Below are 26482 nucleotides of genomic sequence, written 5' to 3'. Positions count from 1 at the left end.
TTAATTTGGATGTTAATTGACCAATTAACCTTTTGATTGCTTAAAAAAAATGTTTTCTTGCTAAATGGCTTGCAGTCAAAAAAGCCCAAAATCGCATATTTTGCTCTATAAATTGAGGTATAGCTCAAAATTGTGACGTGTTAGAGCAAATCTGAGCCCGGATTCGGATTCAGCGGCCCAAAATCCTTCGGAGACACATAAGTTTGCTCTTGAGACAAAAAAATGTTGCGCTTATTGTTGCGCGATGATTGAATTTTGTTTCACTGGCTATAACTCAGTCAAACCGATTCTCATGAAATTTTGTACACATGTAGGCACCATAAGTATTATCCGTGTTAAAAAACCGGGTCAATTGATTCAAAATTGATCGAGTTAGAGCAAAAAAAAAAACGACCCGTGTAAAAAAAGAATCGGGTGTATGAAATAATGGAGATATTTTATGAATAACGATATTGTAGGAAAACACGCATTCAACAAAGTGAACAAAGTGGTACCATTTATACCATTTATAACACATAAAAATCGGAATCATTGGTTCATCCCGAACGGAAACCAAATAACCATGGAAATTTACTGAACAGCCGGCAATATTGATTACCTTGCTCGGTGGCGGCGTCGGCGGTATTATTCCTAATTCTGACCGGCCCGAACAGTAAAACAGAAGAAATGGCATGCTTATTTCATAACCAACGATTTCCTCCGAACCCCTCCAACCAACAATTCCTACCTAGCTGCTTCATCCATGACTTGCATCCTCGTCGTCAGCCAAAGCCAACGAATGGAATTGATTGAGCTGTCTCGTGCTCAGGGAAAAGTGGGAAAAGTTGGTATTTGTGTTGTACCTGTAAGTGATATGAATAAATCCAGTATGATGGTTTGTGGGGTGAGTGGAATACAAACAATACAAGCTGAGTTGTGGAAAAATCGCCCTGTTGCTTCCCTGGGTTGGTAGCGATACTCGTATACCACCGACGACGACAAGGACGATTGGGATGTGGAGAATGGGAAATCTGGTTTTCTGTTGAGTGACCGACTACCCATCAATGTTTATCATCAGGCTGTTGGGGGGTGAGTGATTGGGGTAGCTCTTTAGATTTTTGGAGATTAAATTTTGTCAGCTCATCTTTTCGATTGGAATAAATTCGACTGGAGCCATAATATGGATCTGGAATTAAAATTACTAAAGGGCTTATGAAGCCGTAGCGGCAAACACTCTGGTTTTCAGCGCTGACTTTGATTTACGATTGGTTCATGAACTTTCTTGATTAAAATTTATTTGACTCCTTGACTTCTTTGGATAAGGACTGTTCAATTTATAAAACGGACAACTTTACAAGGCTATAAAAAGAAGATGCGTAGTTCAAATGTAACCACCCTTGTTTCGTTGTTCAGTACGTCATCTTCCATTATAGTAATCATTTTTGAATCGAATAAAAATAGTTTTATTTTATAGAAAATCGGCCAGGTGTTAAATGAGGTGAACTTTTCGATTGCTGAAAATTGAAAATATATATAAAATTACTGATCACATATGGTATATCGTTTTTAATTCCAGAAAAGTATAAACCATGCTGCAGCACCATGAGTTATAAACATTATGGCAGAGTTTAAACTTAATTGGAGAATTAAGTGTTGAGATATTAAAGTCTCAAGTGAGATTCGATTTTTTGAATAAAATTCAATTGTAAAGCAAAAAGGACATGAAAATATTATATAATCAATTTTTTTATGTATCCAGTCGAAAGTGGGAATAATGTGGTTTTAAATGCAGAAAACTGCGTCTTAATAGCATTGCTGGTTTGATTACTGTGCGCCATCACAGACACAGTAATCAAAACAGTTTCGTTCTCTGAAGGTTCTTCCAAATAACCGTGCAACCTAATGCACAATTTTGCATAACAATGATGTTGAAAATAAATACTTTGCACCCGATTATTATTAAATAAGGTGTACAATAACATAGGACCAACTTTGTTGAAAATTAATAATAACAAGATTCGCTAGAGTCGAAAATCTGCATCAATGGAGCAAAAAGTATGGAATTTTTCAATATGACCATCTTTAAGGATTAAATTTTTGATGAAAAATGCAATAAAAAGTAAATTTCTCTTCTGTATCATTCAGAGAGCAATATTCTACTACTCTGGACAAATTTTTAGCCGAATTCGTGATGCTATTGCAACACAGGACTTGAATGAACATTTTTTAATAATTTCTATGAAAACAGGACAACTCGCTATATCAAGCTGGAGGCTGCTTGGTGCATTATTACTGACTAACTATTGAACTTTACCTTTAGTAGAATAGTATAAGATTCCAATACATTGAAAACTTCATGCAAATGTGCATGTTAAGTATGTGGAAAGTTATGTCGATTTTGAGAAATGGGTTTTTATTGATGTTTTACGAAAATCGCTTCAGTTACACAATAAAGAACATTCTGATTAATGTTATATTTTTCCTACATTTGAGAATAGCTATAGAAAGTTATGCGAAAAACTGATAATGATTTTATTGAAATATAAAAAAGATATCGCACAAGCAAGTTGTCCGTTTTATAAACTTAACAGTCCTTATGTGGTATCTTCATGTCTGCCACAGGATATGCACACTTGTAAAATGGTCGATGTTGGAGAAAGCTTTCAGTTAATAACTGTGAAGGGCTCATAGAACATCAAGCTGAGCAACAGGCTTTGTTCCAGTAAGGACGATGTGCTAAGAAGAAGTAAAACTTCCAGGGGTTAACATGTTTTTCTCAGAATTTCTACAGGAGTTATTCCTGGGCTTTCTACTATAGTTCAACCAAGAATTTCTTCAGAAATTTTTCATGGGAATTCTCCCAGAATTTCTTCCGGAGATCCTACTGTAAGTTCTTCAAGAATTTTTTGTATACTTGAGCTTCATTCATTTATTATATCATTTATTTAGTTAACATCAAATTCATGATAATACTGAATCAACAATTTGCCGCCATAATACTCGATTTGCAGCTGCAGCTCTCCAACGTCGGTCACGACCAACACTCGCCAAATCACGCTCCACCTGGTCCGCCCATCGTGCTCTCTGCGCTCCACGCCTTCTTGTACCAACCGGATGGTTAGCAAACACCAACTTTGCAGGGTTGTTGTCCGGCATTCTTGCAACATGCCCTGCCCATCGTATCCTTCCGGCTTTGGCCACTTTCTGGATGCTGTGTTCGCCGTAAAGTGCAGCGAGCTCGTGGTTCATCCTTCTCCGAAACTAGAGCTAATCCCAGGATATTTTTCAAATATTCTATTTTTATGATTGATAACGGGGTTTTATTTTCCGAAGATTTTTTTTATAATTTTTATAAAGACGTAAACCTGGCACAGACTTCAAGTTATAGAACTCTAGTGATTAAACCCGAATCGTGATGCCCCCTTAGGATTAGAAATTCCTAGACCAAACTCAAGCTATGAAAGCAACTTAATGCTGCGAACAAAAGGCAACCTGCCAGAGAAAATACGATTACAAGGTTGACTGATGGACCAACAACATTAAGGACAACCGTCTTTAAATCCTACTTCAACTGCGCATCAGAACTTCAGATGCACAAATCTCAAGAGGCAAGCTTCACACAACAATGCATTTTATTATTCTGTTCTTGCTCACTTGTAAGAAGCTTAAAATAAAAAGATCAAATACGGTGGTTTTGTTTACGAAGAGATTTGTGCGCACGAAATCGTGAGTAGGTGCCAACGTCGGCCATTGCGGCGGCCATTTTGGGATTCTAACAAGTCTGTCCTTAATGAAACCTCGTCATCCTGTCATCGGAAATCGTTATCCACTAGGGTAACAGGGCAAAATGTATGTTGTGTGTTGTGCATGTCCAAATGTATTGTCCTAGTTTATTACGCATTTGTAAGGTTCCACTATAATATGCTATATTTTAAATTGCATGTGTAGTGCTTCATTATTTTTTCGTAATAGCCTTGCATCCAGTCGACCGAAAATGTCGCGGTTTCCCATATGTAGCAGAATAATTGTTGCAATAGCTGTGCGGATACTACGGGGTCAGCTTTAAGCATCTCAGCTGATATACGATCGACCCCTGGGGCTCTGTTCGGTTTCATGCTACGGATGGCTGTTCCCGAGCAAAGTCCAACAACAAAATTACAGCAAATTGAAAACATGATTTGTATTCAGCAATAAATTGATATCACATTTTGATATCATTTTATCTTTACTGAATTTGATTTCAAATTTTGCTTTCGGTTTGCTGTCATTTTGAATTCATGTGAATATTTAGTGTTACAATAGTTTTTAAAACTTTTAGTAAACTATGTGAAGTAATTCCAGGGATATATAATTATTGCAATTGTATTATTGCATTTAGGATTTGATATCAACCGAAAAACTCTACATTTAACGATTTTTCAATTTTCTTGCGCTGATAACAAAAACAGTTATCAATTTGCTATCATCGATAGCAGGAATGGTTTTCAATTTGCTGCACAGGAACATTTTTCTGCTCTCATTTTTGATGTTTTAACCGATAAAACGACCAAAACGACAACAACCTCAGTTATCAAAATGTTCAATATAACAACATCAAAATTAGTTTTCAATTTGCTATCAGACTTTGCTCGGGTTTCTATCTCCTGCACTGATGGAGCTTCGGTGTTGACACGGGTAATGCGTCGAACCCTTGGCGGATCATGCTGAGGTGTTGATGGCGTGACCGACACTTGAAAAAAGTTTCCAAAGTGCCTGAAACAGTGTTTCAACTGGCCAGCCGGGTCGGTCAGTAACTGTCCAGACGTGTCTTTCACGGGCATCGTAGCATTCATCTTGGCATCTTGGTCCAACTAAGGCGACGTAAGACATCGTAGAGGAGACGGATGTCGCCGGTGTTTACGGCTTCCTCTAGGGAGTCCGCCCACGCTTTTTTGTCCCGTCTACATGAGCGTTTCTTGAGAGCAAAATAGCGCTGACGGGCTACGGCTTTGGCTCGCTCCTCTAGCTTCCTCAAGGTTGCGTTGCTCACCCAAATTATTCTCGCCGATGGCGATGAAGGCTTTCTTGATGGTGCTTCATTGATCGTCTACGCTTCCACCTTCTGGAATATTCAGCACGGTTTTCTAGCTCCTCGACGAAGGACCTCTTCACCGCAGCGTCTTCCAGTCGGCGTGTTGAACCGGCGCCCGATTTTAGCCTCCTGTCGATGAATCCCTGGACTTCGTCTCCATTTTCGGCTAATACAGATGTGGTCGATTTGATTTTCCGTGACGCCGTCACGGGAAACCCATGTCACTTTGTGCACTGGTTGATGTGGAAAGAGCGAACCCCCAATCACCATGTCATTGTTGCCACAAAACTCTGCAAACAGCTCTCCGTTTTCGCTCATTCTACCGAGACCATGGTGTCCCATGACGTACTCATAGTCCGAGTTATCGGAACCAACCTTCGCTTTGAAGTCGCCCATGAGAATCTTGATATCACCTTTCGGAATCTTGTCCACAAGAGCATTCAGCTGACTGTAAAAGTTCTCTTTGTCTTGCATTTCGGCAGCATCGGTTGACGCGTAACATTGTATCGGTGTCGAACCCGTGTTCTGGATCTGGCTACAACTATCCTCGCATTAATAGTTTCCCACTTCGTGAGCACAGCGTGGGCGTGAGCACTGAGCAGGAAACCAACTCATACGGTGGCGAGGAGCGTGTACACCTTGTAGGCCAGAGTATATCAGAATTTGACCCGACGCCAATCTGTGTTCTCCAAAGTTCGGCCAACGGACTTCGCTCAGTCCTAGAATCTCAAGCTTCATACGACATGTCTCATTGGCTGGTTGTGATAGTTTACCCTGTTGGGCTAGGGTTAATACATTCCAAGTTCCAATGTCCGTTGTTTCGCGCTAAAAGTCGTTGCCGTTGAATCAGTTCGTTATCTTTCATTTTCGGTTTCTGTAACGGTTTTTGGGTTTCGAGAACAGCAGGTTGTTGGCCTAAGGTCCCCTATCCACCGTAGGTGGGGCTTCCGGGTGGAGAATCATTTCATACTCAGCCGCTGGATGCCAGAACAGGCACTGTTTGAGCCGCACCTCCTTGGGCAGCGTCCATTTATTACGTAACGCTAAAATCGACAATATTCGACCCCCCCTCCCCCCACCGTAACGCTTTTTTGTATGAAAATCCTAAAAATTTTGTATGGGCCGTAACGCTTGGCTGTACTCCCCCCCTCCCCCTAGAGCGTTACGTAATTTGTGGATGACGCCTTGGTGAACAGACGCTCGGGACATACCTCCTCAATCTAGCTAAAGTCAGATGAACAACAGTGCTCCCACTTGCCAAAGCATGTTGGCCAATGAAGGCAAATAGCTGTCGTTGAAGAGGAACTAAATCTTCTTTGGTTGAACAAAAAAAAACGCTTCATTTTTTAAGGACAAACTTCTTGAAATCCCGCTTCAACAATGCATCAAAACTTCAAACGCACAAATCTCAAGAAGCAAGCTTCACACAACAGTACATTTCATTATTCTGTTCTTGCTCACTCGTAATAAGCTTGAAATGAAAAGATCAGGTGCGCTAGTTTTATTTACGAAGAAATCTGTGCCCTCGAAATCGTGAGTAGGTGCCAAAGTCGGCCATTGTGGCGGCCATTTTGGGACTCTAACAAGTCTGTCCTTAAGCACTAGTCCCATTGTTTCCTATTGAAAATGGTTCGGATTGTTCCAGCCGTATCGGAGTTAAGGCTATTTATGTGTTCCAGATCGGTATTCCAGAAAGAGACCATATTCAAATGTAGCAAAACCATGCAAGCCACTCAATAAACCACGGCTTTTTTTGGTAGCCTGTTGATCAGTTAGCAAGACAATGAGCTCAGACCACATTTGAGACCGGTAGTGTTCCGGAACCGGATCCGAGTGTTTCGCCTTAAGTGGTCAAAAAAAAAAAGTGAACTAAACCCATTGATTTCCTCATCTGTAGAGCCACTGCTTCACTGCTTCCATTATTTAGGAGAAGTTTTAAGCTAACAATGAGCTTTGCCGGAGCTTGTGTGCGAAGTTTTGAGCCTTTTTAGTAGTCAGAAATTTCCATTCGGTGCTTTATCTGAACTTTTGGAAATAAAAATATAAAAGTACTTGTCAGCGTTACAACCAGGGATGGGAAATGTCATTTTGTTATTACCTAATTTCCCTGCTCTTAGTCGGAAATGTTTTTCGACGACATCATTGTTTATCCGCGTTATGATGACATTTCGTCCATGGAATTCCGTGACATTTTCCGTCCCTGCTTTCAGGTACATATACAGGGGGTAGCCAAAATGTTTGGGATAGGCAACTTTTTTTTCTCTCATGCAGGCTTGATAATCCTCCTCGAAATCAAAAGAGTTTTGCAACATGCTCTAGAGCGGTGTTTTGCTTTTGCCTCGTCGCGAGGGAGCGAACGAACCCCAAACAGAGAGGCAATAAAAACTGAGCGAGGAAGAGGGGAACAAAAAAAGAGCCGATGATTATTTCGGGTTTTTGAGTGCGATTTTCGCCTCGAGAGTCTTTCTTTGTATGGGAGTGGAACTCGCGAGAGCTTTTTGAGTGTGAGTGGACGTGAGAAACACAACAAGCAATTATGAGTGTTGGACGAACTCCTCGCTGCACGGCAAGCTCGCGCTCGGTGCTGTTGAGGATTTGCGTTGTGATTTCTGAGCTTTATTTTAACTCCTCAGAAAAACGCCAAAATCGCTTCCTCATTTTCTCGCGAGTGAGTTTCTGTCAAGCCTGCTCTCATGTAACTTTTCATAGAGTGCATAAAAAATTCTCAAATTTTGACTGTTTGTCAACCTATTATATGTGCATCATTGGTACAAATTTGAGTTCGACTGGTTAATCTGTCGCAAAGCTAGAACCGTTTTCGTAAAACATCTTTTTCAGACAGCTTATTTTTGAACTGTCATATCTCAGAAATCAGTGAATCTTTTCGAATGAAATTTTGAACGTTTATCAACAATATATTAGTGCTTCACAAGTTATCAAAACATAGGTACTTTTTAAACATTCAAAAAAGTTATCATGGATTGACACTTTTTGGATTTTTCTCGAAAAAAATGTATTTTTTTACATCGTCATTGAATTTCAGTTTTGATATCCAAAGTAATTTTACTTCTGTTCTCAAGATATCTCTAATTAGATTATTAGAGCCTTTTTGGATTGAAGGAAGAACACATTTAGTAATTACTGTGTGGCATTGTAAATTTGAATTATTTTCCTCTGTATAGCTGAAAATGTCAAATCGGTATAACTTTATTCGCCGTGAGAAACTATTACATGTTATAATGTCGCATGAAGCTGCAAAACGGTGAGTCGATAAGGAGAGCGTCCAACATAGCTCTGGTCCTCACAAGTTCCTACCTCATGCTTCCACGGGTCAAACGATGACAAAGACCGCCAGCTAAGAGTTGTGTGCTTAGCTGGTAGTGCAGCCTGGGCACTGTTGTCCTTCTGACTTCAGCTGTTCACCAAGGAGGTGCGGCTCAAACAGCGTCTGTTCTGGCATCCAGCGGCTGAGTATGACATGCTGTATTGCGTCAGCTATACCTAAGAAGGCAGCCCCTTCAACGCAATGTAGGCAGCGCGACCCCGGTAAGGTAGCCTGCTGAAAACCTTCAAACACCCAGAAAAGCAATAGTAGAGTAAACGGATTGATTCAACGGCAGCAGACCCGGCAATGAATAAAGGACAACAATTGGAAAGTCGGATCTTGGAACGTGAGAACTTTGAATGAACCAGCACGTGTTGGGCTCCTGGTTCGTGAACTGCAGAATGTCGGCGTTAATGTGGCTGCTATCCAGGAGATACGCTGGCCCAAAACTGGAGAACGTGAATTCCGAGCGGTGGATCCCATCGTCAACACTTCATTCAAGTACCACATCTACTACAGCGGCGGCGATAAGGCAGAACGCGGAGTTGGCTTTATAGTGATCGGGAAGCAGATGATGCGAGTTATTCGGTGGAAGCCGATAAGCGACCGAATCTGTGTGTTGAGGATGAAGGGCAAGTTCTTCAACTACAGCCTGATCAGCATCTATGCGCCAACGAACGACAAACCCGATGACATGAAGGATGAATTCTATGAGAGCCTTGATAAGGCCTACGGAGAGTGCCCAAAACAAGATGTCAAAATAGTCATCGGCGATGCAAATGCGCAGATCGGCAGAGAAAGTTTCTTTCGGCCTGTCATTGGAACGGAAAGTCTTCATTCTGCTACCAACGATAATGGTCTGCGCCTTGTGACATTCGCTGCTGCTAGAGGGATGGCAATCAGCAGTACCTACTTCGCACGTAAGAATATCCGAAAACACACCTGGCGACACCCGATTGGTGACACTTGCTCCCAGATAGACCACGTGTTGGTCGACGGGCGACATTTCTCGGACGTCATAGATGTGAGGTCTTACAGAGGCCCGAACATCGACTCGGATCATTATCGTGTAGCCGCAAAAATTCGGGCGCGATTATCCAGCGTCACGAGTTCAAGAAGCAACAGGACGATGCGTTTCAATATCCAGCGCTTGTCAGCCGAAGGGGTTGCTGCACAGTACCATCAGAAGCTAGACGAGAGGATAGGAGAGACCAACGAATCTGGAGATGTCAACAGCTTATGGGGAATTCTCCACGAAGCAGTGACAACAACACCGCAAGAGGTAATTGGTACCGCTCAGCGACGCCAACGTAATGGTTAGTTTGACGAGGACTGCCAACGAGTAACGAACGAAAATAATGCCACCAGAAGTCGAATGCTAGTGGCCGGTACCCGGCAGAACAGAGAGCGGTACAGGGTTGCAAGAGCAGAAGAGAAACGAATCCACCGCAGGAAAAAACGGCAATACGAAGAGAGTGTTATTGCTGAAGCGCAGGAAAGTATGGACAGGAACGATATGCGGAGGTTTTATGCAACTGTCATTGGCGTGCGGCACAAGACTGCGCCAGTGCCCGCCATGTGCAATGACCGGGAAGGAAATTTGCTGACAGACAAAACAATGGTGGCGGTGGAAGGTGCACTTCGAAGATTTGTTGAATGGTAGCAGCGAAGGAGCACCCAGGAACAGGATTAACATAATGGATGACAGTCAAGCAGTGGAGCCACCAACACTGGATGAGGTTTAAAAGGCCCTTAAGGAGCTGAAAAACAGCAAGGCTGCTGGGAAGGACGAGATCCCGGACTTCTTAAAAACGGAAGCGAGCGGCTACATCAATCAATCCACCAGATTATTATAAAGATTTGGGAGGATGAAGAATTGCCCACCAGTTGGTTGGGTGGCCTCATATGCCCAATCTACAAGAAAGGGCACAGACTGGAGTGTGCCAATTACAGAGGGATTTTTTGGTAGGATGTGGTGAGAGCCAGAGATCAAACTACTTCAGTTGGCAGTTGGAACAAGAATGACAAATTTATTTTCTATTTTCTATACAAACATATTTCATGACTTACTAAGACTAATAGTTTGTCGTCTAATTCCGACACTCCTCCTCGACAATATAGTTTAGTAAACCTAACTTCTCTCTTAATAACTTCAATCGTAGGTGCTGCAGCGGTTTCGTCAGTATGTCAGCCAACATGAACTCGGTGGGACAATACTTCAGAACGATTTGCTGCTGCTCTTGAAGATCACGAACGTAGAAATATTTCGTTGCGATGTGCTTCGACCGCTTCTCAATCTTTCCGTTTTCCACCAGTCGAATACAGCTCTGGTTGTCTTCGAATGTGGCTATTGGCAACGACACGTCTTCGCCTAGATCGATCATCAGCTTCTTCAACCAACTCAATTCTTGGCATGCTTCAGTTAAGGCCACGAGCTCCGCTTCCGTCGACGACAGCGCCACACAGGTTTGCTTGCGTGATGCCCAGCTAATGATGCCACCTCCAAGCCGTATCAGGAAACCGGAATTGGACTTCCTGTCCCGATGGTTGCCGGCCCAATCGGCATCCGCATACATCTCGAGCCCGTCAGCTGTGGATCCAAGTGTCAATTTGTGGCTACTGGTCGACTTCAAGTACCTGAGTACCCTCTTGGCCTCGTGCCAGTCCAGTTGTGTAGGGCAGCTTGATTTCTGAGCCAGGATGGAGACGCTTACTGCTATGTCCGGCCGACTGTGAACCGCTACATACAGCAGACCGCCGATGAGACTCAGGTATTGGGTGTTGTTCGGCAAACGTAGTTCCTTCTCCTCCTCCTTCTGCTGAAGGTAGCCAGGATCCAACGGTATTTTTGATGGCTTAGCGTTCTCCAGACCAAATCGTTCCGCGAGCTTCAGGATGTACTGTTCTTGATTCAGCAGGAATCCGTTACCATCCCTCTCGATCTCGATTCCTAGGAAGTGCTTCACATCTCCTAATGCCGTCACGTTGAAGTGCTGTTGCAGTGCCCGGTGTATAGCCTTGAACTCCTCCTCTGTCCTGCAAACTACTAACATGTCGTCCACATAGAGTAGTATGTAGGTGAACGTGTTGCCCTTCTTTCGCACGTACAGACATGGGTCTGCTGCTGATGGAACGAACCCCATTTTTCGTAGGACTGCATCGATGCTTTGGTTCCACACTCGTGCGGATTGCTTGAGCCCGTATATGCTCCTTTTGAGCATGCACACTGTGTTTGGTCCTCCCATGGCGTATCCCTCCGGTTGCCGCATGTAGATGGTTTCATCCAACTTCCCATGCAGGTATGCGGTTTTCACGTCCATGTGCTTCACAAGCATTCCGCGACGGCTGGCCACCGTGAGTAACGTCCTGAGGGTCACCTGCTTGGCAACGGGAGCAAAGACTTCGTCGAAATCCACGCCGAATTTCTGGTTGAAACCTTGAGCAACCAGTCTTGCCTTGTGTCGCACAATGTTTCCTTTTTCGTCCTCCTTCGATTTGAAGATCCACTTGCTGCCGATGGCTTTTCGGTCCGCCGGTAGTTCTACAAGCTCCCAAGTGTTGTTCTCGATCTGTGCCTGGTACTCGTCGTCCATCGCTTGCTTCCACAGTTTCGCTTTAGGTCCCTTCAATGCTTCGGACGGGGTACGTGGATCACCACCGGTTGGCGGTTGACGTCTCGCTGCTAGTCCCTGTTGTTGGCCACTAGCTGTAGGCCGATCTGCCGGCCCCGGCAGGTCGATAACATCCTCGTTTCCATCAGACTCGGGTTGATGGTCTGAAAATTGATCGGAAGGAAGTCCTCTACTCGGAAAGAAAAAATCTTTTAACTTGCCTGGTAGGTAGCGCTCCCGTCCGCTGCGCCTCAACGCCTGTGACAGGGGCGGATTTGAAGATGATCGCGAAGGGAGCGCAGAGTTTGTCACGTCACTGATTGGGTCAAGGAAATCCTCATCTTCAGAGCTTGACTGATTTTCTTCCGCAGGCACCTGGTCATCTTCGACGTGTCTTGCTTCGGTTGCTTCCGGCTCGGGCACCTCTGGTACCGGAAATGGATCCCCCAGATCCAGTCTAACGACTTTTCGTTCCGGTTCTGCAAGCTGCATGCTGTTAGAAGATGGCGGTTTTTCTCCTGCTTCGCTAACGAAGGTAACATCTCGACTCTTGATGATCTTCTTCGATTTCGGGTCCCACAAACGATATGCTTTTGTATCCTCGTCGAATCCGGTGAGTATGCACTCGAATGCTTTGGCATCCCACTTTTTGCGCTTCGGCTTCGGTACGTGCGCCATTACCTTCGAACCAAAAACTCGTACGTGTGCCAGGTTTGGCTTCCTGTCGCTCCAAACTTCCTCTGGTGTCGCTGAATGCCCCTTGGTTGGCGACCGATTTATGAGGTACACGGCCGTTGCTGTTGCTTCAGCCCAAAACGTTTTCGGCAGCCCCGCTTCGAAAAGCATACACCGCGCTCGTTCGACGATGGTCCTGTTGACTCGCTCCGCCAGACCATTTTGTTCAGGTGTGTAGTCCGCCGTGGTTTGGTGACGGATTCCCAGATGCTTCAAATGGTCCTCCAGCTTCCGGTTCGTGAATTCCTTGCCATTGTCGGTTCGTATCGTCTTCAGCTTCTTCCCTGTGTGTCGCTCAGCCATGCAACGAAAATCTTCAAATGCTTCATATACACGCTGTGCTGATTTTTCTTCCAGGAAATATACGAAGATTCGACGAGACTTGTCATCCGTGAAGGTCAAGTAGTAGCGGCTGCCACCCAGCGATTTGGCTTCCATCGGACCACAGATATCCGAATGGACCACCTCGAGGAGATCCGACGCTCGTGAACCGGATTTGCTAAACGGCAAACGTGTCTGCTTACCCATAGCACATACCTTGCACTTGTCGTTGCTCCGGGGCGGCTCTGCGTATTCGATGCCGGAAACCAATCCACGCTTCATCCTTTGTAGACTGTCGAAGTTGATGTGGCCAAGCCGCTTGTGCCACAGAGCTGCAGTTCCATTTGACGCACATGCCAGTGCTCGCGATGACTGCACCAGGTCCAGCTTGAACAGGCCACGCTTCCTACTACCAGTCGCAATAACGTCACCGTTCGGGTTGACGACGCTCACGCCGTCCTTGGTAAACGTCACCGTGTGTCCCCGTTCCACTATTTGGTTCACGGAGAGTAAATTCGTGGACAAATCCGGAATTACCTGCACTTCATTCACCGTGATTGCTGGTTCTTCCGGGCAGCAGGCGGGCTTCAACTTCATGCTTCCTTTTGCGACTATCTTCATCGCTCCGCGGTTTGCGGCTACGACGGTACCACCGCACTTGGTAGATTCCTCAAGAGCTTGAGCCGTCTTCGCAAAGTGATTGGATGCCCCCGAGTCGAAGTACCAATCGTCGTCGTCCTCTTCAATCGCAGACATCACCGTACACCAGGCATTTCCGTCGCTTTTCTTCGGCTCTCTTGACGAGCAATCCCTGGCAATGTGACCAAATTTGTGACACCGCCTACACTTCGGACCCTTGGTTGAAGATGGATTTGGCTTCTCACTCTGCTTGGCTGGTTTCCGTCCATGCTTGTTGCCGGCAAACGCGGCGCCCGACGATGGTACTCTGATTTCCTGCAGCAGTTTAGTCTTGATGACGTCACCGGTAATCGCCGCTCCGGAATTTTCGAGAGCCATAATCATCGGCCGATATTCTTCAGGTAGACCGGCCAGCAAAAGTGTCCCAATCCATTCGTCGGTGATCTCGAAGCCAATCCCACGTAGTTGGTGTGCGGTTGCTATGACGTCGTTAACAAACGTCTCCATGGAGTTGCTGGTTGTGAAGGAGGTTGTTATGAGTTTTCTCAACAGTCCGACTTTCCGGGTCAATCCAGAGTGCTCGAATGCTGCTTCCAACTTCGACCACGCCTCCCGTGCGGACTTCGCTTCCCTCACATGCACGTAGTTCACCGGATCGAGCAAAAGGATAATTTTCGCTCGCGCTCTTCGGTCCTTCACAGCGTCCACCACCGGATCGGTTCCATCGGCATTCGGCGTTGGCTTCACGACTTCCCATAAATCTTCCAGTTCCAGGAACGTTTGTACCGCAAATTTCCACGTTGACCAGTTCTCACGGCCAAGCAGAAGTTCAATTGCCGGTAGGCTTGTCGTACCGTGGATTGCGTGGATCCGATTCCGGGTAGCGTCTCCACCTCCGCCTTGCTGGGAATTCTCCGCCGGGTTGACCATCTTGAAGTATACTTGAAGAGACTTTTTCTTGTGATTCTTGAATTAGAACTTTTTCTTGAGTCTTGAAAAAATATGTTCCTCACTATCCGAACTCTCTGGGCCCAAAACCTTTTGGTAGGATGTGGTGAGAGCCAGAGATCAAACTACTTCAGTTGGCAGTTGGAACAAGAATGACAAATTTATTTTCTATTTTCTATACAAACATATTTCATGACTTACTAAGACTAATAGTTTGTCGTCTAATTCCGACAGGATTACCCTTTTCAATTCGGCGTATAAAATACTGTCGCGTGTCCTGTTCAACAGACTGCGACCTCTTGAGGAGTCCTTCGTCGGCGAATACCAGGCTGGTTTTCGTGAGGGCCGATCAACGATGGATCAAATGTTTACCCTGCGGATGATCCTAGATAAATTTCTGGAATATAACTTGCAGACTCACCATCTGTTCATTGATTCTAAAGCAGCGTACGGTTCAATGATAAGAAATGAGCTTTGGCAGATAATGTCAGAACATGGTTTTCCGGCGAAACTAATTAGGCTGATACGCGCAACGCTGGATGGATCAAAATCAAGTATTCGGATCGCGGACGAAGTGTCTACGTCGTTTGTGACCTTGGATGGATTGAAGCAGGAGGATGCTCTTTCAAATTTATTGTTCAACTTTGTACTCGAAGGAGCGATAAGGAGGTCAGGCGTGCAGAGGAATGGCTCTATCATCACACGGTCGCACATGCTCCTCGGTTTTGCGGACGATATTGATCTCATCGGCATCGATCGTAGGGCAGTGGAGGCTGCTTATGCTCCTCTGAAGAAAGAGACAGCGAGGATAGGCTTGACGATTAACTCTACCAAGACGAAGTACATGATAGCGAGTAGAGACAGAAGCAAGCCTAGTGGTGTTAGTGTTGAGGTAGTGATTGATGGGGAAGTGTTTGAAGTTGTTGAAGAATTTGTTTATCTTGGAACACTTGTGACATGTGACAATGACGTTTCCCGTGAAGTGAAAGGCGTATTGCAGCTGTGAATAGGGCCTTTTAGGGATTGCGTAGCCAGCTTAGGTCCCGTAACTTGCAAACGCAAACAAAATTCGCTCTGTATAAGACGCTGATTCTTCCGGTCGTCTACGGTCACGAAGGGTGGACGTTAAAGGAGGTAGACCGAAAAGCTTTTGGAGTTTTTGAGCGCAAAGTGCTGCGGACAATTCTCGGTGGGAAACAAGAAAATGGAGTGTGGCGCAGACGCATGAATCACGAGTTGTACCAAGTGTACGAAGATGCGGATATTGTGAAACGTATAAAATACGGCAGACTTCAGTGGGCTGGACACGTAGTGCGAATGTCGAAAGAAAGAATAGCGAAAACAATATTCAGCAGAGAACCCAGTAGAGGTAGGCGACTTCGTGGGTGGCCGCGAACTCGCTGGCTGCACGCGGTTGAAGAAGATCTACGATCCCTACACGTTCGGGGAAACTGGAGGAACATCGCCCAAGACCGACGAAGATGTTGCTCTACTATACGCTCGGCATTGGAGTAAAGTTACTTTGCAGCCAAACGTTCAAAATTTCATTCGATTCGGTTCACTGATTTCGGAGATATGACAGTTCAAAAATTGGTTGTTTAAAAAATAGTGTTTTACGAAAACGGTTCTAGCTTGGCGAAAGATTAACCAATCGAGCCCAAATTTGTACCAGTGATGCACATATAATATTGACAAACAGTCAAAATTTGAGAATTTTTGATGCACTCTATAAAAAGTTACAGCATGTTGAATTTTTTTGAGAGAGAAAAAAAGTTTGCTATCCCAAACATTTTGGCCACCCCCTGTACTGCCCCCACTCGCATAACTGTCCCATTTGACTTTTCATCAATTTTGAGTTAACGGTATGAATAGTCATCATTTTCGATGTACTTCCAAAAACAATAATAAAAATTATGAATTTTTATGTCAATATGTGAAAAAAATACCAAGTCATGAGCGTCCCATATCAAAAGTACCCGCATAACAGTCCCATCATGGTTTTTTGTGTCACGTAACACAAAATTGAACAACTTTGTAGTGATTGTGATATTTTTTACAGATATATATTCATGTGCAAAGCAATCTGTGAAAGTTTCGAGATGATCGAAATATTCTTCAAATTTTGGCGATTTTTCAAAGTTTTATATGGAAACAAGATTTCAAACTTCAAATGCTGTTTTCTCAATTCCTTCTTTTTGCAAATGGGACTGTTATGCGAGTGGGGGCAGTGTACACGTTGTTGAAATCTTGTTTTTCCACACTGATATGATTACAATAACAGAAAAAAAAAATGAGAAAGTTAAACAGCACGTAAATTGAAGATCAACTGAAATTTGCGGCAGAAAATTGTTAATCATCAGCATTTATCGTCAGCCGAGCAGCCCACTGGTGGTCAGATGGATTGTTTACAAATTTTTTAAGCATACTCGCTTTAAATTTACATGCATCTGCTATAAATCATGCCAGCCACTCTCCGTCATCAGCTAATCGAACGGCTACTCGCAGCTGTGGCGGTTTTCCCCGTTGTCTCTCTCAGTACTCTCTGCAGCAGCCGAAGCAGGTCGAGCTCGGGCGTGCTACTCACACCCAGGGTTGGTCATCACTGAGGAAAAACAAAAGATAAGTGCATTTTTCACACCTACCACACACGGCTTGCTTGATCAGGATTTCTCTTCCGATTTTCACTCTTCTCTTGCCACGCACTTTTGTGCAATCTCGCCGGAGTGAAAGAGAATTGTTTTCTCGTACACCCGGCAAACAAAGAGCAATTTTCAGGCACCGAAATATGATCAAAAATACAGTCTGATACGATCGTTCCGACCTAGTATTGCAGGAAACACTAGATATGAAATTTTCAGACTAACTTGTAGGGCGTTTTACCCAGCAATACTTGTCCGTGCCATTTCGTCTATAAACGTAAGCTTTTTGGGCGTAAGAAAATCGTCTTGATCTACGTGTATCTGAATGTATAGAACATTCTATGTAATATGGAAAAGTTTACAAGAGATGGAGTGATACCCTAAACTGATCTACGTCCAAGTTTACCCGGTTCATCAATCGGCTAACTATCCCCGATGAGAAAATTTGTCTTCCGCTGGTAGTAAAGGGGAGTTTATGGGAAGTAGCTTCTGCAGAAATAGCCGTGCCGTGCGCCATGCTAGGAGCAGCAAATTATGGTCCCATTTTTAACGAAGTGCATCGTGCGGTACTGTGCTCTAGGGTAATTCGCTAATTGTTGAACACTACCCAAATTTTGAACAGTTTCTGAATATTTTATTATAAATCTTTCTTAACCTTTCAGTACTCGCGCCAATTTTTGTAACGCGAGCAGTCGCGCGTTGTACTTTGTACAACACCCATACATTCTGAAATATCTAAGGATCCTGATTGTTTAGAGGAGGACTGTCTTTGGCAAAGTTGTTGTAAATTTCATGGGCTACTTGATGCTGACAAAGTTGATTCGTAATACGTCCACTAGGCGGCGCTAGTGAGCAATATCATGTTATATCTTATATCTCAGAATCCTGATGTCTTAGAAAGATGGTGTCTTCGGCAAAGTTGTGTGATAAGTCAACGGCTTACAGATTATTGGCCGTTTAATTGGAAATTCCACCACTAGGTGGCGCTAGTGAGCAAATAAACTTTATATCCTATGTATCTCGGGAACCTGATAACTTAGAAACATGGTGTCTTCGACAAAGTTGTTTGGTAGGTCAAGTACTTAAGGATGATTCGCAGTTTAATGGCTGCGCAAATGAGCACGTAAATATTATATATTATGTATCTCTGGACCCTTATTACTTAGAAAAATAGTGTCTTCGGCAAAGATGTTTGGTATATCAAGGGCTTATAGATGAGTGACAGTTTGATTTCAAATGCCACCACTAGGAGGCGCTAGTGAGCATGTAAATTTTTAATCTCATGTAGCTCAGGATCCCGAATAAAAAGGCACGGGACACCGTCTTCAGCCAGAGGCTGTACAGACTGAACAGAACTTAACACTAGACCATGGACACGACATACATTACATGCACCAGTGGATAGCATGGTGCGGTTACACGCTTGGTAACGCTAACCGAACGGCCACGAAACTCCACTTTACTCAGAAAGATGGTGTCTTCGGCAAAGTTGTTTGGTAGATCAAAGACCAAATGGAGGAAAAGTTACCTCTCGTGCCGACCTTCTAAAAGATCGAAAACTTACAGATAGTTGTCCGTTTGAATCGTAATTTCACCACTAGATGACGCTAGTGAACATAAAAAATGTATATGCAATAGTTCTCAGGATCCTGGTTACTAGGAGAGAGATGGTGGTTTCGGCAAAGTTGTCAAATAGGTTGGTTGATGGGTCGTTGAAATCAATATTTCGCCAGTAAATGGTGCTAATGAGTATGCAAATTTTATATCTTATATATCTCCGAGTCTGATTACTTGGGAAGTTGATATCTTTGGCAAGGTGGGTTGGTAGATCAAGGGCTTTCAGTATATTGACCATTTGATTCGTGCTTCTGCCACCAGAAGACGCTAGTTGTAAATTTGCAAAAGCATGAACGTGTTATTATTCATCTAGAAAAAAATCAACGAGCTGTAAATTTTTATACTTCCGAAAGTTTTCAAAATTCGAAAATTACACAACTAATTGAGATAAATGAGGTATAAAATGGAAATGCTCACTAGTGCCACCTGGATGTGAAATTGCACGTCATATTTGTCTTCATCAGTTCAAACACTATCAGACACTATCTACTAAACAACTTTTCAGAAGACACCATCTTTCTAAGTAATCAGGGTCCTGAGATGTATGAGTTATAAAATTTCAATGTCCACTAGCGCCACCTAGATGAGGAGTTTCAAACCAAACGGCTCTCCATCAGTTAGTGTTTAACCAACCAAACAGCTTTGCCGAAGACACCATCTTTCTAAGTACTCAGGATCCTGAGTATTTTATATGGGATATAAAAATTACATGCTCACTAGCGCCGCCTATCGGTTGAAATCTGAATTTCTCAGATCACCTCGCGAAGGCCCTTGATATCCCAAGTAACTTTGCCGAAGACACCATATTTCTAGATCATTTAGATTTTGAAATACACTAATTCACATTCAACTGTCTATCTTATCTTCCGCATTATAAGGAGTTATACTGTTTTCAAAAAAGGTCTTATAACATTCCAAATAAGATTCCTGTAGAATACATTTGGGGTTGACATCGATAGAAAATATGGTTTCAAAGTAATAGTCGATATTTCTCATGTGTTGTACAAAGTACAACAGCGCGATTAACGGAAGGTTAAGTAATTTTCATCCAACGTAAACGTATGATGTAGATGCATATACCTGTGGGTCACGATATTGCTCTAAATAATTTACAAAATTATACATATTTTATGTAAAAAAAATGATTGAAAATTTAGTACCGCTGATGACACGAAAACTACACAATTCTTAAGATTAATGTTAAGAAATTGCTGTTACGAAATAAGCTTTGCGGGCAAATCAACCACAAATATCAAAGGCACACCATAGTTACAAGAACTGGAAGGATGTCCTTAACAATTTAACATTGTTTAAAATCACATTTTCACTGTAATTTAATTTGAAAAAAATATTTTTCTTATCACACTATCATTATGCATCCATGATCCAATTGTTGAACACTGGCATAATCTACGATGTTAGAGCATGACTGCTAGAATTTTTTTTCACTTTACCTAACCGTGCATTTCATGGGGTTTCAAGGGCGTTCCAGGGATGTTCTAGGGGTGTTCCAGTGGACTTCAGAAAGATTCCAGTGGTTTTCAATGGTTTTCAAGGGCATTCCAGAGTTGTTCAAGAGGAATTCAGAGTGTTAAAGGGGTCCCAGGAGTATTTCAAGGCGTTCCAGGAGGTTCAGGAGCAACCCACGTGTTTTCAAGGGATTTCAGGGTAGTTCCACGAGTGTTCTTGGGGGTTGAGTGGGTCCCATGGGTTTCCAGAAGTGTTACAGGGGCTTTTAAAGGCATACTTTTCTTATGTCGTTTTCGCTTCTAATCAAATCTTTTCAGCCATTTTTGCATCTAGGCATGTTTAAAACGATTTCAGTCCACTAGAGCTCTCTTCAAATGAGTGATTCCTTGTCATTTAAATGAATTGTCACTAGCTCGAACTAGCTGGGCACAAAACACAAAAAATCCGGAAAAAAACCGCCAGAGTGAAAAAATATAGGATGTCGGGTCAAAGTCGGGTCAAATTTTATCAAATGTTGGACCACTGTTGGACTCACATCGCATAACTGTTGGGTCTATGTTGGGTTTGGTGGCCAAAATAAAAACAGGTGAATGATAGGTTGATGTCGGGTTATACGTCATCAATTACGAACACAGCTTCAACCGTTCAACAATTGGCGAGAACCGTCCAACATTAGGATGAGCTAGCTTAAGGAAGCGTTCAACATTTGGGTTACAGACTTCCCATACAAATGTTCTAATTTCTCTTAGAAAACGGAATTTAAGGGAATACAAATTCAATGGGCTGTATAAGGGATGAGTAGATCTAGACGTTCACTGGATATTTTTCAACTAAAGTGGAATTATGCACAGAAAAACGAACGAAAACAAAAATGCCAGTACTAACCGTTCAACAATTGGCGAATTACCCTACGGTCTCGTGTATATCTGGTAAATTAGTGAAAAACAACGAAAAAACACAAACACACAAAGCAAATCCGTCGAATGCCTGTTAGCTTCAAAAGTCAATTTCTTTTCGGTGCTCCGTTTGTAGATGAGTTTATGTTACCTTGATGCCATGACAACCTACAGCTTTTCGAGCACGACGCTCTGAAGATAAAGCGATGTACCTACTGTGTGTGAACGGTAACTGCTCCACTCAAAAGAAAAATCATGGTGCACTACGCACTCAATCAATATTTCGCTTTGAGAAGCGTGTGATTTTTCTCTTCGCACAAAAGAGCGGCAAGGCACACTTCTCTGGACTGCACCAAAATCTGCACTTTTTAAGCCGAAGTGTGAGAAATGACCAACTCTGCTCACACCCCAAAGATCTCAGTTAAAATCTCGATCGGAGCTCAATTTCAATCTTGATTTTACTTTATATTTTCTAACAGATATCTCTCTCTCTCTCTCTTCTTGGCGTAACGTCCTCATTGAGTTCTCCAAATTTTATCTCACGAAACCTAATGCAAGCCTATCCATATACGTGAGAACAAAAGATGTTTACAAAGTTCTTACAGATAGATTAACACGGGAAATCTGAACACAAACCACTACCACACAGGAATTTGGATTGGTCAATTGGGACAAAGCTTGCTTCTCAGCTTAGTGTTCTATGAGCACTTCCACAGTTATTAACTGAAAGCTTTCTCTGCCAATGACCATTTTGCATGCGTATATCGTGTGGCAGGCACGAAGATATTCTATGCCCAAGGAAGTCAAGGAAATTTCCTTTACGAAAAGATCCTGGACCGACCGGGAATCGAACCCGTCACCCTCAGCATGATCATGCTAAATACCCGTGCGTTTACCGCCTCGGCTATATGGGCCCATTTCTAACAGATATCTGCAATGTAATTTTAAGATCGCACACAAATTTCCACCATGTATGACGGGGTCCTTTTGTAACATTCGATCCGTCATAATTTTACAGGTTTTTTTTTCGAACTATGAACCTTATCAGTGCGGAAAAACAAGATTTCAACAACGCGTTTGTGTACCTGAAAGTCGTTTCGGAAAATTTGGCAACGTTTTCAACAATGATACATGTTGCCTTTCCAAACGAGTCTGTGGAATATAAAGCCAAACTAACTCCGAGTCCACGTCATGAACACGCCCTATTTTTCACAAATGACTAGTAGTTAGCGGGAACGCGAGTGTGTTGTGGAATGGCATCTAAGCCGAAAGAGAGATGGATTTGTGAAAAGGCGTGGGCTCGGAGTCAGATTGGTTTTCTATTCCGCAGAGTCGTTCCTGTTCTATGGCTTAGTTGGCTATAGCGCCGGTCTAGCAAATACGAAATCGTGGGATCAAATCCCACCAGAGCGCGATTTTTTCACATAATTCTCTCCCAACTTGTCTATGTACTTTCTAATTACAAGTTTTCAAAACAAGTCTTCAAAGTCTTCGACACTATTGACCACATGTATCGTGAAACAATTTATTTCCCTAAAATAGCGCTTTATACAATAGTCCAGACTGAATAATCTACGAATTTGTGTGACTTGCTCAATGCTAATGCTAATATAACGAGCATAAACGTAATGTACCTTCATTAACTGATACTCCCTATTAAGGTGAATCGGGACGCTGTGTTATTTTTCCTATCTTCCCTCTCTTTCTAACAATTTGCCTCGCAATTTTGAAGATGGTAATCTCGATTTCTATCGCACAGATGAGGCTGAAAAACAATCAGCATATGCACTGCAAGTGAGCATACACAATGATAGATTTTTGTTCCATTATATGAAGTAGAATCTGAGATTATCATCTTAGTAGAAACAGAGCAATGGCGGATATTTCCTCGACCGTCCCGTCCGCCCTTAAGCAATCTTGTACTCCCGTTAAATTACACTTACAATATTTGCCGCAAAGCAACTATTTTTTCTTATTTACCTGCCTCTGATTGATACAAACAAACATTCGATGATGATAATAACGCGCGGTGCACCGCCGATGACGGTACTGATGATTCTCTTCCACCACAACGGCGCCGATGTAGATGTGTGTTCAAACCCACCCCATCATGCACGTCGTGGTTCAGAATTACAACCACCCTCTCCAGGTACATACCTACATTCGTTGAGGCTTTGGTTTGCAAATATTGTGGTCATGTAGTGGGCAGCCCTAAGGTATTGTGTGTCACAACGCGTGAAGCCATTCTAGTCTGGCCCTTTCCCCCCACCCCATTGTTAAGTTCCTGACCCGCTACCCTCACACTCCCCAACAGGGAGCGATTGCATAACAGCGTGAGGCGCGTGCTGTTCGTCCGGAATTCGTTTTGTTATGTCCGGTGTCAGCGCGGCGGCAACGGTAGCGGTAGTTGGTTGCTTGTGATGCAATTTTCGTCTGATTCAGGATTGATTCGATTTTTTTTATGTCGTTCATTGACTCGTTTCAGCTTACATTCTATTTTTATTTATGCTAAAGTTTGATGTTGATTGAGTTTCTTTCTCTCTATTGTTTCAGCTTCGTCAAGGTAGTCAACGAAATTTTACACCATACTAGTTGAAAACTTCGCATCAAAAGCCGACAACTCAAAAGCATGACCAATAAAGCCAGACTTCGCAGCTGCAAGGAACTGTGTAATCCGAACTTTTTCTGCAACGTAACTTAAACTCTGGAACTGAACTTTCCTATTGATAGACGTCAATTTAAAAAAGTGAGTGAAGTTGCAATCAACTTCACGTTAAATTATTGTTAGAAGGAGTGTCAAGTAGTATAAGGTAACAGAATTCAAACCGACCGAAGAAGGAAACTGAATGTGATATTAATTAGTGTCTAAGTCAGTAGCATAATATCAAAGAACGTGGTTTAGCTTTTTATGAAACTTTGTGATTGATAATAACGAGCTTCTATACAGTTTGGTAATCGTTACATAAAACAACATTATCATCATAGATTACCAAACTCTACCAAACATGGAAGATGATCCCGATGATAAGGATGACACCAAGAGGTTCACATCATACAGTACTTGTCTCAGCAAACAAAACCAAACTGATTGATCATTTTCCCTCCAGGAAGTCCCGCAACCTCAGCGAGAAGAAGCGTCGCGATCAGTTCAACCTGCTGGTCAACGAGCTCAGCTCGATGGTGTCGTCCAATAGCCGCAAAATGGACAAGAGCACCGTGCTCAAGTCGACGATTGCATTTCTGAAGAGCCACAACGAGATAGCGGTCAGGTCCAGGGTGCACGAAATCCAGACCGACTGGAAGCCTTCCTTTTTGTCCAACGAAGAGTTCACGCATCTGATTCTGGAAGCTCTGGATGGATTCATCATAGTGTTTTCGTCGACGGGTCGGGTGTTCTACGCATCGGAGAGTATTACATCACTGCTGGGTCATCTGCCTGTAAGTGCTTCTGGACAACGCGTACTAGTCTTCAGGAATAATCACCGTTATTCCCTTTCAGAGTGACTTGCTGAACATGACCGTGTACGATATGGTGTACGAGGACGATCAGAACGATCTGTACAACATTCTGCTGAATCCGGCGGCTGTGGTGGATCCGCTTCAGACGGGGATCTCCCGCGAAAATCAGGTTACCTTTTCGTGCTACATTAAACGTGGTACGTCTGACTACCGGACGGAGGTTTCGTACGAGTTGGTTCAATTCACCGGGTACTTCAGTGAGTATGATCGATGTTCAAGTGTTTGAGAAATCATTCTAATACTGTTTGGTTTCCAGGAAGTGACGTGGATGCGGATTCTCTGATGACCACATCGCGGTTTAGCGGCTACATGACTGATGCCGATACGAGGCTGATCTTCGTGGGGACTGGTAGATTGCAGACTCCGCAGTTAATTCGAGAAATGTCGATAGTGGATAGCTCCAAAAGCGAATTTACTTCTCGACATAGCTTGGAGTGGAAGTTTCTCTTTCTGGACCATCGGGCACCTCCCATAATTGGTTATCTACCATTCGAAGTGTTGGGCACTTCTGGGTATGATTACTATCATTTTGATGATCTGGAAAAGGTAGTTTCGTGTCATGAAGCTTGTGAGTAGAACTTGACATCATCATGCTCATGATTTGGCTAATTAATGATCTGTTTCCTCAATTTTAGTAATGCAAAAAGGTGAGGGAACGTCGTGCTTCTACAGGTTTCTGACCAAAGGTCAGCAGTGGATTTGGCTGCAAACTCGCTTCTACATCACCTACCATCAGTGGAATTCGAAACCAGAGTTTGTGGTGTGTACGCATCGAGTCGTGAGCTACGCCGATGTAATGAAACAGATGCGCAACCAGGCCGGTGGCGAGGGCAAGTTCTCCGAAGACACGGATAGCGTTAGTGTAGGCGTTGAGCGGAAGTTCCAACCGAGTTCGTCTCAAAGCCTACTGGCAACATCTCCGTGGAGTTCGAAGAGTTCTCGCACTTCGCGGATCGCGCCAACTCCGGGAGGATCACCTACGGGAGCACCACCGAGAAGGCATCGGTACAACACTTATCAGGGTCCTGGATCCGATTCGGCAACTTCGATGTCAGCGGAATCACATGTCAGTCGGCAATCGATGATGACGCAGCACAGCTCAGTGAGTACTTGGTAGCTTCATTTATTGATATCTGGGATGATCTTTAAAACGTTAACACTTTTATCTAGAAATCTGTAGATCAAGAGAATCCTATTAATTGAAAGATGTGCTATCTTCCACAAAGTTCAGAAAAAGTTTCAATCTAGAACTAAAGTAAGCTCATACGTCAGTTCAGGCTACAAAAAATTCCAAGTATTCAGCAGTTCTCAAAACACTAAAGACGCTCACTCTGAACTGTACAGAAGTTTCGATCACACTTTTTGTTAGCCTCTTAGACATCTTACAGACTCTATTTTTCTTTTGATAACGTTCCGTCAGAAGCTGTCTGGCTGCTTAGCTAATATAGCACTGAAACTCTTTTTTTGTCCAGTTCTACTACCAAGTTATACTAAAGCCTTACTATTAATAAGCTCATACTTATCGTCTAAGTTACACCATCTCATCCAGCTTCTCTTATTTCGTTAAAATTCTATCCTCCCAACCGAATCCTATATCGTAGTTCTAGTTCTACATCATAGGATCTATTCTCCTGATTAGTGATTATCTTTCCTCGTCCATATTTAACCTAGTCATTTTAACCATTTGATTATATGCAAGTACAGTACGGGTA

The 26482-nt window shown here is 43.2% G+C and overlaps 1 protein-coding gene across 2 annotated transcripts in view; it reads left to right on the top strand.

Annotated features, from left to right (window-relative positions):
- Positions 1-26482, top strand: part of LOC109432284 (circadian locomoter output cycles protein kaput) — a 49238-nt gene that overhangs the window by 9143 nt on the left and 13613 nt on the right. For both annotated transcript variants that reach the window (XM_062854547.1, XM_062854546.1), the window contains exons 3-7: positions 23805-24294; positions 24359-24689; positions 24751-24967; positions 25027-25338; positions 25406-25872. In XM_062854547.1, the coding sequence (XP_062710531.1) occupies positions 24257-24294; positions 24359-24689; positions 24751-24967; positions 25027-25338; positions 25406-25872 (1365 nt within the window). In that variant the 5' untranslated portion in view covers positions 23805-24256. The remainder of the gene's footprint in view (positions 1-23804; positions 24295-24358; positions 24690-24750; positions 24968-25026; positions 25339-25405; positions 25873-26482) is intronic.

This window comes from Aedes albopictus, chromosome 2, assembly GCF_035046485.1.
Source record: "Aedes albopictus strain Foshan chromosome 2, AalbF5, whole genome shotgun sequence".
In the NCBI taxonomy this organism is placed as follows: domain Eukaryota; kingdom Metazoa; phylum Arthropoda; class Insecta; order Diptera; family Culicidae; genus Aedes; species Aedes albopictus.
Note: the sequence above shows the minus strand (reverse complement) of the source record. Positions and strands in the feature narration are given on the sequence as shown.